The 17,081-nt window shown below is 37.3% G+C and overlaps 2 protein-coding genes across 3 annotated transcripts in view; one reads left to right on the forward strand and one right to left on the reverse strand.

Moving 5' to 3' along the window:
* The window catches only part of pold1 (polymerase (DNA directed), delta 1, catalytic subunit), a 17,239-nt gene extending 8,408 nt beyond the window's left edge, over positions 1-8,831 (forward strand). For both annotated transcript variants that reach the window (XM_055194265.2, XM_055194264.2), the window contains exons 12-27: positions 34-144; positions 378-569; positions 670-758; positions 4,672-4,788; positions 4,881-4,994; positions 5,080-5,227; positions 5,311-5,406; positions 5,725-5,862; positions 5,946-6,121; positions 6,428-6,580; positions 6,716-6,818; positions 7,793-7,925; positions 8,002-8,115; positions 8,202-8,254; positions 8,331-8,428; positions 8,605-8,831. In XM_055194265.2, coding sequence (XP_055050240.2) covers positions 34-144; positions 378-569; positions 670-758; positions 4,672-4,788; positions 4,881-4,994; positions 5,080-5,227; positions 5,311-5,406; positions 5,725-5,862; positions 5,946-6,121; positions 6,428-6,580; positions 6,716-6,818; positions 7,793-7,925; positions 8,002-8,115; positions 8,202-8,254; positions 8,331-8,428; positions 8,605-8,692 — 1,923 coding nt within the window. In that variant the 3' untranslated portion in view covers positions 8,693-8,831. The remainder of the gene's footprint in view (positions 1-33; positions 145-377; positions 570-669; positions 759-4,671; positions 4,789-4,880; positions 4,995-5,079; positions 5,228-5,310; positions 5,407-5,724; positions 5,863-5,945; positions 6,122-6,427; positions 6,581-6,715; positions 6,819-7,792; positions 7,926-8,001; positions 8,116-8,201; positions 8,255-8,330; positions 8,429-8,604) is intronic.
* Positions 8,832-12,319: 3,488 nt separating this feature from the next.
* On the reverse strand, positions 12,320-16,520 carry LOC129436261 (GTPase KRas). The gene is made up of 5 exons (XM_055194275.2): positions 16,209-16,520; positions 15,809-15,920; positions 15,547-15,725; positions 14,688-14,847; positions 12,320-13,566 (listed from the first exon to the last, which is right to left on the reverse strand). Exons 2-5 carry the CDS (start codon positions 15,917-15,919, stop codon positions 13,453-13,455), a joined length of 564 nt encoding a protein of 187 aa, XP_055050250.1. The 5' UTR covers position 15,920; positions 16,209-16,520; the 3' UTR covers positions 12,320-13,452.
* Positions 16,521-17,081: the final 561 nt, after the last annotated feature.

Consider the following 17,081-nt stretch of genomic DNA (forward strand, 5'->3'; position numbering starts at 1 on the left):
TCTGACTTAAACCCTAAATTTTTTCTGTTACAGGTGTTGTTGAGGGATTACAAGCTCCGTTCTTACACACTAAATGCTGTCAGTTTCCATTTTCTGCAAGAGCAGAAGGAGGATGTGCAGCATTCAATTATTACAGACCTACAGGTGCAGCCAATCAGAGATCTTGCTTACATTCTTATAGCCAATTAGAGGTCTTTATTTTACTCCACCGAACCTAATGCACAGAATACTAGAATTCTGCAAAGTATTATCATGTGGCATATCATGTTTACTATTTTGTAAACTTGTAATATTTGTATAACTGTGTTTAGGAAGGGTTCTGGTATAACCCTCTGAATGAATTTTAATATATCTGTGCTTTCCTCTCTTTGTATCAGAATGGGAATGAGCAAACCCGAAGGCGTCTGGCTGTATATTGTCTGAAGGATGCGTACTTGCCATTGCGTTTACTGCAGAAGTTAATGTGCGTCATTAATTATATGGAAATGGCCAGAGTTACTGGTGTGCCCCTGACATACCTGCTGTCCCGTGGACAGCAAATTAAAGTGGTTTCACAGCTCCTCAGACAGGTCTGTGCTTTACTGTCCAATACTGATGCATTATTGAATCAAATCTTGCCTTTTGCACATTATGCGCTTATGCAGATGCAATGCATGTTTTTATGTTTAGGCTATGAAGCAGGATCTGGTAATGCCAGTGGTGAGAACAGAAGGTGGAGAGGACTACACCGGAGCCACAGTCATAGAGCCAGAGAAAGGGTTTGTGTTATTTATGCAGACATTAATGTCATAAGATGTTAATATCTCAAGTTCTAGAAAATAGACTGAGAAATTAAAGTCCCCATGAAATTAACATTGAAGGGTTTTTTGGCTTTTAGTATGCTTATGTTAGCCTTAAAGGAATATTCCATTTTCTTAAAAGAAAAATCCAGATAATTTACTCACCACCATGTCATCCAAAATGTTGATGTCTTTCTTTGTTCAGTCGAGAAGAAATTATGTTTTTTGAGGAAAACATTGCAGGATTTTTCTCATTTTAATGGACTTTAATAGAGTCCAAAATTTAATACTTAACTCAACGCTTAACAGTTTTTTTTAACGGAGTTTCAAAGGACTATATTATCTAGTGAAACGATTGTCATTTTTGACAAGAAAAACAAAAAATATCCACCCCTAAACCACAACTTCTCGTCTAGATCCGGTCCAGCGCGACCTAACGTAAATGCGTAGTGACGTAGGGAGGTCACGTGTTACATATCTAAAACGCACATTTGCGGACCATTATAAACAATAAACTGACACAAAGACATTAATTAGTATCAGTTGACATACAACAATGTAGGAACGGTCCTCTTTCAACACACTTGTAAACACTGGGGCGGAGTTTCGTCTTCTGTGACCTCTTGACGTCATGACGTATTGCGTGGGGTCACGCTGGCGCATTACGACCAGATCTAGACGAGAAGTTGTGGTTTAAAAGTGGATATTTTTTATTTTTCTTGTCAAAAATGACAATCGTTTCGCTAGATAAGACCCTTATGCCTCGTTTGGGATTGTTTATAGCCCTTTGAAACTCCGTTAACGATTGACCATTTTATGACATTATTTTGCACTTCAGCTAGGCATAGTTTTGAAGTGTAGCATTTGCATTTAGGTTTGAAATGATATAAGAGTGAGTAAATAGAAACAGAGATATCACAAGAGATGTCCATGTATAAATTGAGAAAATCAATTCAACAATATATAAAATGTTAGATGTCACATGCTCTTGTGTCTGATAAGTAAAGGATAATATATAGGCAGCTGGTTGTTATTGCAGAATAAAGCCCCGACAGTGATCAGGACCCAACACGAAGAAGAGGGTCTTGTATCACACTGAAGGGGCTTATTTCATGAAAACAAGTGGCTGCCTGTACATTATCCTGTTTATTATATGGCTATTATCTCATAATTAAGTTAAGTAACATTAAATATTGATTTGAAATATTTGTAGTTCATTTTTAACGAATGCAGATCCATTTACTTTCAGTTTTTAGATAAGGTGTTCAAACGTCACAAACATGCTATTTGGTTTAATCATTTGTAAATATAATGTCTTATACCACAGGTCTGTTGAATGCTGCATTCTGATTGGCTGAGAAATGTTCTATGGGTGTTGGTTATTTTTCTGTAAACCACACACCTAACTTGTCAAATGTTTTAAAAAAAGGGAACCAGAGCAATGTTTGTGGTAACCGTGGTTTAAGCGGAATAATTGACTCCGGTCCTTTGAATTATTTGAAAATAATGCACACCTGCAATTATTTTCTTATAATTCAATGGCCCGTCGTCAATTATTTCTTACGTATATGTTATTAAAGCAACACTATGTAGTTTTTTTACCTTTAAATAATGTCTCTAAAATTATTTCAGTGATATAACAACTTTTAACTGGACAAATTGTACTGTTGCTGCAACCTGAGCAACCTCCTAGCTGCTACAAGCACACTCTGAAAGTGGCGGTGGAGGGTAGAGCACAAAGCCCCGCCCCTCCCCCTGCCTGCAGAAGAGTGCCTGATACCAGGCACTGTTGCGCTTTTGAACCACATGGGGGAGCTGTAAGTCATTTTTACATGGAAACTACATAGTGTTGCTTTAAATGAAAACATCATTGTTTTTCAATATTTTACTATGTTCTTACCTCAACTTAGATGAATTAATACATACCTGTCTTTTTTTAATGCGTGCGCTTTTAATCTTTGTACAGCGCTTCTTGAATGTGTTAGCATTTAGCCTAGCTCCATTCATTCCTATGGCTCCAAACAAAAGTTTTATTTTGCCACCATACTTTCTCGTGTAACTACTCATGTAACAGTCTTTAAATAGTGAACACATGGAAGCATGGTCCGAAATTAACTTTTTGGCTCACCTGCCACGGGGACTGGTAGATGAAAAAATCCACCAGCCAAGCATATTTTTTACCGGCCAGAATAATAAACAGCCTTTTTTTGTCACATGTACATTGATTTCATTTGCTGTATTCATTGCAGGGCTCGCAAAAAATCCCTGTTAGCCCTTCGGGGAGGAACTCTTCAGTTTTTGGTAGCCCGAAATGAATGCAAGTAGCCAAAATAAAAAATACATTATTTTTAATGTAGAGTATTAAGACAAAATATCTATCAAAACACAAATAACACATATCAGTTTTCAGTACATATCAATCATCAGTACAAATTTTTCTTCTAACCAAAGTGAAATATCTATACATCAGATTCTGAATCTGAAATATTAACTGAAGTCACAGATAAGAAAATGCCACTTGACTTTGTGGGCATAGCACAGGCTTATTCAATTAGTTTTACCACAGGCCAAATTTTGCCAATACAAAGCAAATAGGGCCTCTAACCACAATGTTTAATCTGCTATTCTTTATTGTTGTTGTTTTGATGCTGTTGTTTTTTAACAAACAAAAAGACTGGATTTCCATGTAAACCAACTTTTCCTGCTCATCCCCACACCAGATATACTCACCATTTAAAAGTGGTTTAGTGGGTCACAAAACTCACAGTTTGGATCATCTAGTTACAGATTGGATAATTTTTTCGATCAGAAAAACAGGGGCTAAAGTTACTGTCGCTTTAAGAGTCACTCTCTTCACTGCCCGTACAATCTGTACTTTAAAGCTTGCTGCCTGCGAGAGATTTAATTTTCTTACGTGAGGATAGTAATGACTGACAGGACGAAGTTGGAGGATTTGCCCAACAAATCCATGACAATTCATGACGGATTGCTTCCTGCGTCTTTTCGCGCGAAAGTGAAAGTAAAACTCGAGCGCGCTCAAACGTAATTTACCCAATGCCTGAATTTCATACACCATTATTACACATCCAAATCTGTGAAAGAATGCATAAGCATTTAAATATATTTTTCCTCCCTATAAAGTCAAGATAGCCCGATGGGCAGGGCGGGGATGCATTTTGATAGCTAAAATGCAGCAGATAGCTGCAGACCGCAAGTTACCTGCAGTACTAGCTAGCAACAGACCGTCTCTAGTGCGAGACTTGGAGCGTATAGACGTTTTGTGGCTAGCTCACCTCGTCCCCAGATTAGTTACTGACAAACACATTATATTGCATTAATATTTTGGTATGAAAATCACCCGCCAGTGTGGCGGGTAGCCTTTTGAATTTAGTCGCCAAACGGAAAATATATCCGCATTTGGCGCTTGACGGGTGTTAATTTCGGACCCTGCATGGAAGTGTTTGGTGGCTTCTAAATTCATCCCTGTTTGGAGCCATAGGAATGAATGGGGCTAGGCTAAATGCTAACACATCCACGAAGCGCTGTACAAAGATTAAGTGCACGCATTGAAAAAAGATAGGTATGTATTAATTTTTCAAGTTTAGGTAAGAACATAGTAAAAAAAAAAAATGAAAAACTGTGGTGTTTTCCTTTAAAATACATATTTATATTAAATTTTTGTGTAATATTAAACTGTCTGTCAAAATGCAGCATCTGGGTTAACATGTTTTTAATCAGTTTTGAATGGTTTTTATCTGGGAATAACAAACCTGCAAATGTCGTGACTGGCCAATCAGAATCAAGCATTTTAGAGTGCTGTGTAATAATGTAAGATGTCACGCTCTTGTGTCTGATTACTAAATATAAGCAACCCTGTTATGTGTGTTTACAGATATTACAGCGTTCCTATTGCGACACTAGATTTCTCTTCGCTGTATCCCTCCATTATGATGGCTCATAATTTGTGTTACACTACACTTCTGCAGAAAGGCCAAATTGAAAAACTGGGGTAAGAAACACGCATAACATGAATTTTGTTATTTGACCATTATTATTATTTTTATTCTAATTACATTAAATTACATTTGTGTGTGTATGTAGTCTGGCTCCAGAAGACTTTATACGGACCCCTACAGGTGATCTGTTTGTGAAGAGCTCTGTCAGGAAGGGGCTTCTACCCGAGATCCTGGAAAATTTGCTGGGTGCCAGGAAAAGGTGATAATTTGAACTTTTGAAAGATTGTTCATCTTCATTTGTGTTAAGTTGCATTCGAAACGTACGTTTTTTGTTGTTTTTCCAGGGCGAAGGCAGAGCTAAAGAAAGAGACGGATCCCTTCAAAAAGCAGGTGCTGGATGGAAGGCAGTTGGCTTTGAAGATAAGTGCAAACTCTGTGTATGGTTTTACTGGAGCTCAGGTGGGAAAACTGCCCTGCCTGGAGATTTCACAGGTCAGTGAATTCTGTCATGACATTAGAAAGAGATGATCCAAAAGGCTGTTAAGCATTTACGTATAATATGTTTCTGTCTGTAGAGTGTCACTGGCTTTGGTAGGCAGATGATTGAACAAACCAAACAGCTTGTGGAATCAAAATACACCATTGATAATGGTTACCAGGCGGATGCAAAGGTATTCAACCTGTAAATATATATATTTTTGTGTGTTTTGTTTTAAAGGGGACATTTCACAAGACTTTTTTGGTGGTTGGATAGTGCCGATTAAGAGGTGGGATTATCCCCTTCTGACATCACAAGGGAAGCCAAATTACAATTACAAAATGGTTTACCAAAACTAAGTTACTGGGTTGATATTTTTCACATTTTCTGGGCTGATAGAAGCACTGGGGACCCGATTATAGCACTTAAACATGAAAAAAGTCAGATTTTTAAGATATGTCCCCTTTAAATGCAATAAAACACTTAATAACGTAACTCAAATGTGTTTCAGGTCATCTACGGAGACACGGACTCTGTAATGGTGAAGCTGGGTGTGGCCACTGTACAAGAAGCTATGAATCTGGGAAAGGAGGCAGCTGAATGGGTTTCTTCCCATTTCGTTCCACCGATCAAATTGGAGTTTGAAAAGGTACAGAAGCGGTTCACTACTCAACAATGGGAAGCTGTTTAATTAATATATTATTTAATTTAATAACCTTTGTGATTTTTCAGGTATATTACCCTTACCTGCTGATCAATAAGAAGCGGTACGCAGGGCTGTATTTCTCTTCCAGCGCCGAACATCACGATAAGATGGATTGTAAAGGAATAGAGACAGTCAGACGAGATAACTGCCCTCTAGTGGCCAACCTTATAAACACATGCCTCCAAAACATCCTCATTGACAGGTACAGATATTGCCACACTCAGAAAATCACTATGCATCACCATTCGCCATTGACGCACGAAGTAGCAGGCATTAAAATTAAGACATGAATGTACAAGAAAAATTTAAAAAAATACTAAAACAAAAAAGTCATTATGAAATTAACAGACAACACTTTTGTGTCTTAGCTGCTTAACCACTATATAAACATTTTAGGGTTAAAAACAACTCTCTAATGAGCCAACTCACTAACTGATTTGTTCAGATGAATCAACATCCCCTTTGTCATCTAACTTTGGATCACTTATTTTGTGATCGTGTGTCTCAGAGACCCTGATGGAGCAGTAGGTCATGCTAAAGAGGTGATCTCTGACCTCCTGTGCAACCGTATCGACATCAGTCAGCTGGTCATAACTAAAGAGCTCACACGCACAGCGCAGGAATACGCTGGCAAACAGGCTCATGTTGAGCTCGCCGAGAGGTATGTGTGTAGTCATTTTGGGTGTGACTGTGATTTCATTACATACCACAAACATTTGGAAAAAATGGATTGTGGTTTTCAAGTGAATTGTGAATGTGGTCTGTAATATTTTTGGTGTGTCCGTGTGGATTGTAGAATGCGAAAGCGGGATGCTGGAAGCGCTCCAAACCTCGGAGACCGAGTTCCTTATGTCATCATCAAAGCAGCTAAAGGGGTGGCGGCTTATATGAAATCAGAGGTTTGTATGTGTTCGTATGTGTCCCATTAATAGAGATGCTGAGATAGTTTCCTGTAGCTTAATTGGTAAAACATTATGTTAGCAATGCAAAGGTCATAGGTTAGATCCCAGTGAATACACATGTACAGATCTGTAAAAATTTGATTGAACGCACTTGGGTGATTCTCACGAAAAAATATTTTTTTGCACATGTAAGATTAAGGTCTGAACATACTATAACCATTATTTTTGGAGGATTAAAAAAATATTTCCTATAGAATTATTTACATTTTTTAGATTATCATTATCAAAAATTATCTTTACCGCAACATGATATTACATTAAATATATGCCTTTACAAACTCGTGTTTCGGTAATGAGAACTAAAAAGTTGTCTAGGTACTATGACAAACAAAATTTCAACTTTTATCTAGAGAGAAAAAATAAGAATCTTGAGTGTCACAGTCAATTATGTCCCTTCCAACAATTTTTTTTTGAAAATGTTAGTTCCTGGGCTTAAAACATTGTTGAAAATTTTTGCGGAGGATGAGAAAATTAGTCTTGAACACATTTATATTCCTTATTATTGTCTCTACATTTACCAATGATCACCAAATACCACATGTTTCTTTACTGTAAATGTTTATAGTATAACATGCACTGAAGCTTTTAATTTTTTAGATTTTTTAATTAAAAATATTTCCATGTCAAAGAACCCAAATCCAGTCATGGACACGTTGCGGTAATGAAAGTTTTCCCCTTAAATGTGGGGGGAAAACAAAAAAATTGGTTTGTATGATGTCACTTGAAATCATGTGCAAAATAGTACATGAACTGTATGCTTCTTATTTCGATAGCATTTACTTTTTTTAATCAAATTGTTTCATGACACCTCATAAGTCTTATTTAGCGAGAATCACCCACTTGAATAAAGTCGCTTTGAATTAAAGCATCTGCCATATGTATGCCTAAATGTAAATATGCTTTTGTTGTAGGACCCCATCTATGTGCTGGAGAACAACATCCCTATAGACACACAGTACTACCTTGAACAGCAGCTTTCCAAACCATTACTTCGCATCTTTGAGCCGATACTGGGTGAAAGTAAAGCTGAGAGTGTGTTACTGAGTGAGTGTCCGGTTAATCTCTGTATATGTAGATTATCAATATACCGACTAATTAAATGACCTGTTTGTTGTTTCAGAGGGAGATCACACACGATGTAAGACAGTCTTGACGTCCAGGGTTGGCGGTCTCATGGCTTTCGCTCAGAAGAGAAGCACTTGCATTGGCTGCAGAGCTGTGCTTAAAACTGATGGTATGTGATGCGTGCGGGGTAAGACTCCCAGCAATTACATAATATAATAACAAAACGTTTTGTACTGATGATTTTCTCCTCTACAGTGGCTGTGTGTGACTTTTGCAAAAAGAAAGAGTCTGAGCTTTATCAAAAAGAGGTTGGTGTATATTTTACATAAGATGGTGGGGAAAGTAAGTACGCTTATACTGATGATTATTCATGTGTGTGTTTAGATTGCTCATCTGTCGACTTTGGAGGAAAAGTTCTCGCGTTTGTGGACTCAGTGTCAACGCTGTCAAGGTTCACTACATGAAGATGTGTTGTGTACCAGGTATATACACACACCCACCCACACACATGCACTTTAGGGCTGGATGGTATATTTAGCCTAAAGATAAAGGCCTTATCAATATACTTGCAACTTACAAGTGAAACATTTTAATACCATCTTTTCCCAAACTGAGCAATTTAAGCACAAACATTACATTTTAAATCTCTTTCTTTCAGTCGAGACTGTCCCATCTTTTACATGAGGAAGAAGGTACAAAAAGATTTGGATGACCAGGAAAAGCTGGTCTCTCGGTTCGGCTGGTGAAAATCATTACTTGTTTCTGCCTCTATCTTCGTTAGCTCTTACTCCTCATATTCTTACCTCACAATGACTCATTCCAGATTGTAAAGAATCGACTTGTTTTGTAGTGTTTGAAACAAATAAACAGTGCATTTTTGTAAAATGATGGTTTTCTCTTTTTCTGACTTAACATTGTACATAGTGTTAATAAACTGCTGTATACCTCTTTTAAAAGCTCTCCAAAACTTTGGGTATAATAAACAGGTTATAATAATAAATCTTTGCAAGTCAATGTTGAAAATATGTGACCCTGTCTGTGAAATCTAGGCTAAAGTCTCAATCTAATAATGATATTAGGAGCATCAAAATTTGATTTCAGTCATTGATTTCACTTTAGTTTCAATCTTTTGACATTGCCTTACTCAGTCTATATTAAAGATATCAAGGATATATTTTCAGAATGTTCTATACATTATGTAGGCTGATTTTATGTAAATTACAAAAAATTACTTTAGCTGGGTTTTCACCCACGGTGTAACATACAGGATTTAAAATCTATTTTAAACCTTAATGGAGCAGGGTTTTTTCGGACAGGGTTTAGATTAATCCAGGACTAGGCCTTAGTTTTATTAAGACATTTAAGTGGATTTTACGAACAAACTTTACAAAAAACAATACTGGTGTGTGCGTCTTAGACAAAAAATTGGCACTGATGTATGTTAAGATATGTCAGTGCAATGTGTTTAGAATTAAGGCGGCTCAAACATGCGTTTTAGTCTGGGACTAGACTTAAGCCTTGTCCTGGAAACCACCACAAAATCTAATATCAATTTTATTTTAGTCATGGATTTTACTTTAAATTTGATCTTTGACATGGCTTTACTCAGTCTATATTAAACATGTCAAGGATATATTTTCAGAATGTTTTTTAAATGATTTAGGATGTAAATCACAAATTAGTTTTAACATTCACACAGTCTCACATACAGGATTCAAAAAATTTTATTTTAACCTTAAAGGGGCCATTTCCCGGACAGTGTTTAGATTAAAGGAGGGCTGCATGGTCTCTGAAAGACAATGACTACGTTTACATGCTGTCAATATTCGGGTTATGGTCGAGTTAAGGTCGGGTTTCGGGTTTCTGAAACATTCGGAATAACCCGTTTACATGCGTGAGCAGAGAGAGTTACCCCTGTATACATGGAATTGGCAATATCCTGATGTAAACTGTGATTAAAAGGTAAATGCTGTGATTTTGCGTGGCTCATTAGTGCGCTTTGCGGTTTTACTGCCTTCATTTACTAAAATAAAGGTATTATTTAAATCCAGAACAAGCTGCACCGATGTAGAAGCAGGGTAGGCTAAGTTGCATGTCTTTCCTTTTTTTGATAAAAAGATTAACAAGCTATATACTAGCCTTCAGCTAAATATATTTTTGAAAAAAAAATTAATTGAAGAACAATTTTCTAACAAGAAGGTTTTTAAGTGCAAATTTACAGAGCATCGGTAGAGAACACAACCGTGTCTTAAAGAAATTAAAATTAGACAGTATTTATGCACCTATAAATGTACAAAACAAATGCAATAGCTTACAGAAGGCAATGAATATTTATTTATGGCATTTTCAATAATATATTAGTAGATAAATTAACATATATAAAGTATGAAAACGAATAAATCATTATTTTGGCTAAATTAAGCTGGAAAGATAATTTTTATAATTGTCATCCTTTCAGAACAAGCTTTTATGCTATCTATAATAACTTACATTTTATCCTGAGTGTTACTTGGCCGAAAATATGTAGAAATACATGCAAGTAAAAAAGTACAGAACAAAAATGTTTAGCTCACGCGGATAGAACGAAAAGCCGTTAATTAAGCGGACTGAGGACGTGCAGAAACAGTCGAGTCGGCAGATGATCATCAATGTACACTTCGTGCTATTTATACGCAACCTCAGGAGACTGGGTAGACTGTTGATGGTAAACTTTCATATAAATGTCAGGTAAGAGTCAAGTATTCAGTCAGTTAATAATAAAGCCACCGGCGTTATTGCAACATCCTAATCCACAGAGCGGACGCTGCATACAAAGAAAAAACCTAAGGTTTTTATTTTAAGTGGTTTTAATGCTGGTAAGCAATCAGTTAGATTATGCCGCTTTGTATTTGTGTGGATCAGTTAAATTAAAGTAATTTTAATCTTAGAAACCGCATCTATGCAGACGACGCTATGCAGTTATTCTGTCATCTTTCACTTTTTTCACACTGTATTTAACGAAATATGAATAGCATAGTATTACATTTTGAATTCAAATTCACAAAAAAAACCCAAGTTGCTCTCATAACTATTGACAATCTATTTGAACTTTATTATACATGTATGATGTGAAAAACAATAGCAATATATTAATTTAACGTGCAAAGCGCGGTTGTTGCAATTGGTTTCCTCCTCGCTCTAAAAGTGTATATAAGAAGTTCCTCTACTCAAAAGACCAAGATTCCTTGCGAATAGAACATGCGCAGAACAGAAATCAATGTTCCTTTTGATGGGAATATCCCGATGCGCGTTTACATGACCAAATTTTCGGGCTAGAAAAGAGGTAACCCAGGGGTAATATTCGGGATTTTAAAAACAGGAATATTAGCATATTCGGGTTTTTGCCGGTGTTTACATGAACGTGCGCGACCGGGTTATTGCTAATATTCCGGATTTGAACGGGTTATTGGCTGCATGTAAACGCAGTCAATGTTGACATTTGAAATCACCTAAACATACACGCCTCTACCCCATTAGAATCTGAACTTTCTTTTGATAGACCCGCCCCACACATACGCAACAATGTTGGTTTGTAGACACGCCCCTTACTGCTGATTGGCTACAAGTGTGTTTTGGTACTGGGCCCAACTCCCTTTCCAAAGCGTTTCTCAAAAATCGCGCACCCTGCTTTTAATTCAGGACTAGGCCTTATTTATATTAGCAGGACTCAACGCAAATAATTTTTATACTGGCCCAGTCGGGTTCAGGTTTTCACTTGCCCTGCCAAAATTTTCACTGGACCCAATAAAAAAATTACAGTGTCACATATTTAAAAATAATTCAAAAGTCAAACATATTCGTATACATATACTGTACAACAGACATGTTCCAGTGAAAAAAAGGTGTTTGAACTTTGAAGTCAATGATCATACAAGCAAATTTGGGACATTGACATTATAAAATGTCTACAAAAAGTTCGATTTTCTGTTTTCAGTGTTTCAAAGAATTTCTTGTGCATTTCATTTTAATCCATGTGGGCTTTGTGCAACCCTGTGGATTCCTCATCAATTTATCAAAAAGAAAATACTACCCCATGCACTTACTAGGGGCAGGCATACTTATGAAATACCAAAAACAGTAGACTTTAGGACAGACATGGTAGCCAATGCAAAAATGAACCTTGTATTATCACTGTTGACATACCCATTATAAACTAGTGTTCCTGTAGCTTGTGTTTGCAACACAAAGGTCATGGTTCGATATCAGGAATACACATACTGATCAAATCTATACCTTGCTTTGGATGAAGCATCTGCCAAATGGATGCGAAGGTGAACATCCTATGAAACACATGTGATCACTGAAAACTGAACATTGAGAAAATGAGAGTCATCTTTAGCCAAAAGTCTCTTTATTCACAAAACATATAACTACAGTTGTATCATCATCATCATCACTGTGGCAAAAGGAATGTATCAATGAAAATTTCAGATTATACATTTAGCCTTGCCAAAACCATTATCTCTCTAAATAAAAAACATCTCTCTCCCTCCCCCAGTTCATGAATGCCTTATCACAGGTAGGAACAGTTGGCATTTTGCACATCATAATACATCAAATGTTAATGCCAAATATAATGCTGGTAAGTGTTACTAAAACAACTTAATATTCATTATTATAAAAAAGACTTAACCATAAAATACTTTTTAAAAAAAGCAAAGGTGGGCTTCATTTATCACTTTTGGGAACTTGGCAGATTATTACAGAGTACTAGAAATCCTACTGCTCAGTTACTAAATAAATCCCACAATACATGAGCTAGCCACATTTCCTGAGGACTAGAATACATGTTAGTGGTTTGAAATGTGGTAAACACTGTCACTGGGCTTACCCAGAGTTTCAGAAATTTCAGGGGACTTCTCGGCTTCCCTGTTTTCAGACCATCACCAAAAAAGCCCATGTGGTCAGGCAGACCAGACTGATTGGCTCACACATTTACTAATTTGCATGAGGCAATGCTCCTCCCACAATCCAAAATAAACAATGGAAAGATTTTTGAAATGTTTGGGGAGGATAATGTGGCCAACTTAAAAACAGTTACCCATTATAGGCTTAAAGTATATCCCGTCACCATCTTTTAAATCAATTATAAATGAATGGTCAATGTTACAAAAGAACGATTATAAAATGGTGACACAGTCGCTAGACTACTTTGTCCAGCCAAATTTTTAGCTACAAGTGGTCATAGCATTATACTGGATAATGTTGCGTCACTGTGACATAAGAAGATTCTTCCGTAACAATTTCACAGACACACGATTCTCAATGAATATACTGCAATATGCAATATACATACAAACAAACAACACACACAGCCAGGCAGGTTCCTATATTTCAGGCTGACAATAAAACAAAGTGTGTACGCATGTGCGATGCTACAGTAGTGTGTGTGTATGTGTGTGTATGTGTGATCTTGAGTGCATTGCTATTACAGGAGTGCTGTGCGAGGCTCTACGCGTGTGTATTGCTATAAAAGAGTGCAACGTCTTTGAGTGTGCTTTTTACTCTTTTTATTGCTGCGGTTCGTCTCCTTGTATTTTCTGATCTCCCGGACGAGAGAGTAAAACGCCTCTTCCACTCCCTGCAAACAGAATTTCAAAATAATACATAATTTTGTCAACAGATGATCATAAAATATAAACATTTTTGGCATTTTAACTCTTTCCCACCAGAGTTTTTTCAAAAAAAAGTTGACAGCCAGCGCAAGCATTTTTATGATTTTCACAAAAGTTTAATGCCTTCGAGAAAATGTTCTTCTTTAAATATATAAACATACAATATATCAAATGAAAGAACAGACCCTCTGCTTTAAAAAAAAAGCTATTTCATCTTATCTTCATTTGTTGTCTTTTTATTACTGCTAACTATGGGCAGGTTTCTTCAAAAATACAAAATTTTGAGCAAAAAGCTTTTTTATATCCGATTCAGAGTGATCCTCAGTACATACACAGAGTTCTTACTGTTTTGCCCTAAGGGGTTGCTTCCGGGTTTTAGAAGTTGGGTAATAGCGGAAATATGGATTGCCAGAAAAACTCGTCATTGGCAGGGAAGCATGACAGTTAACTCGTCAATAGAGACTAGCAACGCATCATAAGCTGAAACCCACGCCCACCGGGGGGAAAACAATCCATCCGTCTCCATTGAATTTGTATTGCGAGAGGCTGCCTCCTTGTCATTTCTGGCTTATAACAAAAACAGAATAATGCCTAAAAGCTGCTGTGTGACAACGTGTACAGCTTACAAGTAAAAAAAACAGAAATAAGTTTTTATAAGCTGTTGACCCCCAAAAAACAAGCGCTTAAAGACACAAAAGTGGATACAGGCAACTTTTCATAGTACTACTATTAGTAGAACTGCGCCCACTAGAGGGAAACGTACTTTGCAATTCACTTTTGTGTATTTAAAGCTTGTTTTTTGGGGTCAACAGCTTATAAAAACGCATTTCTGTTTTTTTGCTTGTTAGCTGTACACTCTGTCACACAGCAGCTTTTAGGCATTATTCGGTTTTTGTTATAAGCCAGAAATGACAAGGAGGCGGCCTCTCGCAACACAAAGTAAAGGGAGACGGTTGGATTGTTTACCCCCCGGTGGGTGTGGTTTTCAAAATTAGCATAACTGTGCTCTCTATGGCGGGGAAAGAGTTAATTATGCATATTAATCAGCACAGGTCAATTTTAGTTTCCAAAGTTAGTCTCCGCCCACCTGTCGCGTCTTAGCCGATGTTTCGACAAATGGAACTCCATAACTTCTGGCGAGCTCCTGGGCTTGACGCGACTCTACGGTACGAGAAGCCAAATCACTTTTATTGCCCACCAGCACCATCGGGACGTTGTCACTGTCTTTGACACGGTTTATCTGCTCCCTGCACACACACACACACACACACACACACACACACACATAAGAGGGTTCATTTTTAAGCAGACAAATACGATTACTAACATATGTGAAATTCAACTATGCTTTTCTGTAACTGCACGTTGACCTTCTTACTCATCAATCTGTAATTCCACATTGGCCTTACTCATCAATCTTTTAGTTCATGCTGCCAAATAACCCAAAAAAGGAAGTTATGACCGGTGATGTGAGTTTCTAACCCGTCATTTCTAGTCAAGCAGATTTTCCATTATATCACATTTAGAGTGCTTTCAGGAAGTTAAATGGCCCTATATGCAGTTAGTCCTTGACACAGCACATTAGTGCATATCACAGGATATCCACACGCCTCAGGTCCAAAAATGTTTTTGGTGTTTACCATTATAAAAGACTATTTCATACCCATGATGGTTTCTTTATTTGTTTATTCTTAATGCAATTCCAGCATCTATGGCTGGTTATATATATATGAAGAGAACCGGTTAATTGATACACATGTAGGGGGAGGGGTAATCTGGCATCATGTCTAATTCACCTAACCTGCATGTTTTTGGCCCATGGGAGGACCCCGGAGTAAACCCACGCTGACCCGGGGAGAACATGCAAACTCACACAGAAAGACCGCCTGACCTAGCCGGGGCTCGAACCGGGGAGCTTCGGCATGTAAGGCAACAGTGTTGTGTACCTGTAAAGATGTACATCCTCAAAAGACTTGACATTGTTGATGGCAAATACACAAAGAAAGCCCTCTCCCGTCCTCATATATTGGTCTCTCATGGCACTGTACTCTTCTTGACCTGCGGTGTCCAGTATGTCAAGTAAACATGTTTCCCCATCGATCACGACCTGCTTTCTGTACGAGTCCTGCGTGGAATAGAGACAAGGGTTATCATAAAGTCCTGACAGTCTTTCAATCGTTTGGTAAATGATGATCAACAGCAACATACCTCGATAGTGGGATCATACTCGTCTACAAAGTGATTTTGAATGAGCTGGATGGTCAGGGCACTTTTTCCAACACCACCAGCCCCGACAACTACCAACTTGTACTCTGTCATCCTGGGTAAGAGAGACAATAGATACCAAACTGACGGATTTAATCAGAAGAAACATAAAACCCGGAAATAAACAAATACTACTTAAACGGGTAAACATTTTTAACTCTCTGCAATATTGCAATTTTTTAAAGACACTTAGGACTAAGGCTAACGAAAACTTTTCTTCACTAGCCCAGTTTACTTAAGTTATCCTGTTAGTGCCAGACTAAAACAGCATTAGCTTTTGACGTTTATCCCGACGACTATTAACAGGTAAGAAGTTAATAGCTACATCAATTTAGTTTTCTACCTCGTTTGTAGTTGTTAACAGCGGTCCGCTCGCCAAACCAAGAGCTTTGAGGTGAATTCGTATTGAATGAAGTCCAAGGATTAGCCTCTGAGCCACATTACGATCGATCGGACAAACTAAACTCGGAGATAGGTCAGATCTACTTGAGCCGATTAAACTTCATCCGTAACTATGTAAAAACGTTAGTATTTTTAGGTATGGGGAAAACGCGATTAAAAAAATCACGATAAATCAAATAAATCCGCCCATAGAGGCATTAGCTCGTTTCGGCTAAGACTCTCCCAGATTCATTGTGGGCGAGGAGGGGGTGGGATCTGAAGGTACAATGACCAATGAAATTCATCCGGTCTGTCTTTGTTCGTTATTCTATTGGGCGAGGAACAAACGGAAGTAAGAATTAACCAATGGTGATGTAATGCCTCTTTCCAATTTTTCCTTTATGTCCCGCCTTCTGAGTCTGGACCAATCAGATCGTTTCAAATATTAAAAGGACAAAGGGACGTGTCATCAAAAAATTCTGTAATAAGGGGAAGTTTTAAACAGAGGCGGACACTACTTGAGTATTTTAAGTAAATCTTGCAAGCATCTGTGCATTATCAGAGTGTTCGTCTTGGGAAAAAAATGTACTTTACTAAAAAATGTTCACTACATTCTAAAGCATATAATCATACTGTGTTTTCCTTTTATATTGCATATTAAAATTACATAAAAATTGCGTACTTTTACTTTTCTTGAGTTTTCTTAAATATTAAATATAAACCAAAAACTTGAAATTATAAAAATGTAGTGGAGGGAAAATTATGATAATATGCTCTGGAATTTATATTTTCCAAAGAAAACACTGATAAAATACTTATACTAGTGTCCGCCTCT

Source organism: Misgurnus anguillicaudatus, chromosome 19 (genome assembly GCF_027580225.2).
Source record: "Misgurnus anguillicaudatus chromosome 19, ASM2758022v2, whole genome shotgun sequence".
Lineage (NCBI taxonomy): Eukaryota > Metazoa > Chordata > Actinopteri > Cypriniformes > Cobitidae > Misgurnus > Misgurnus anguillicaudatus.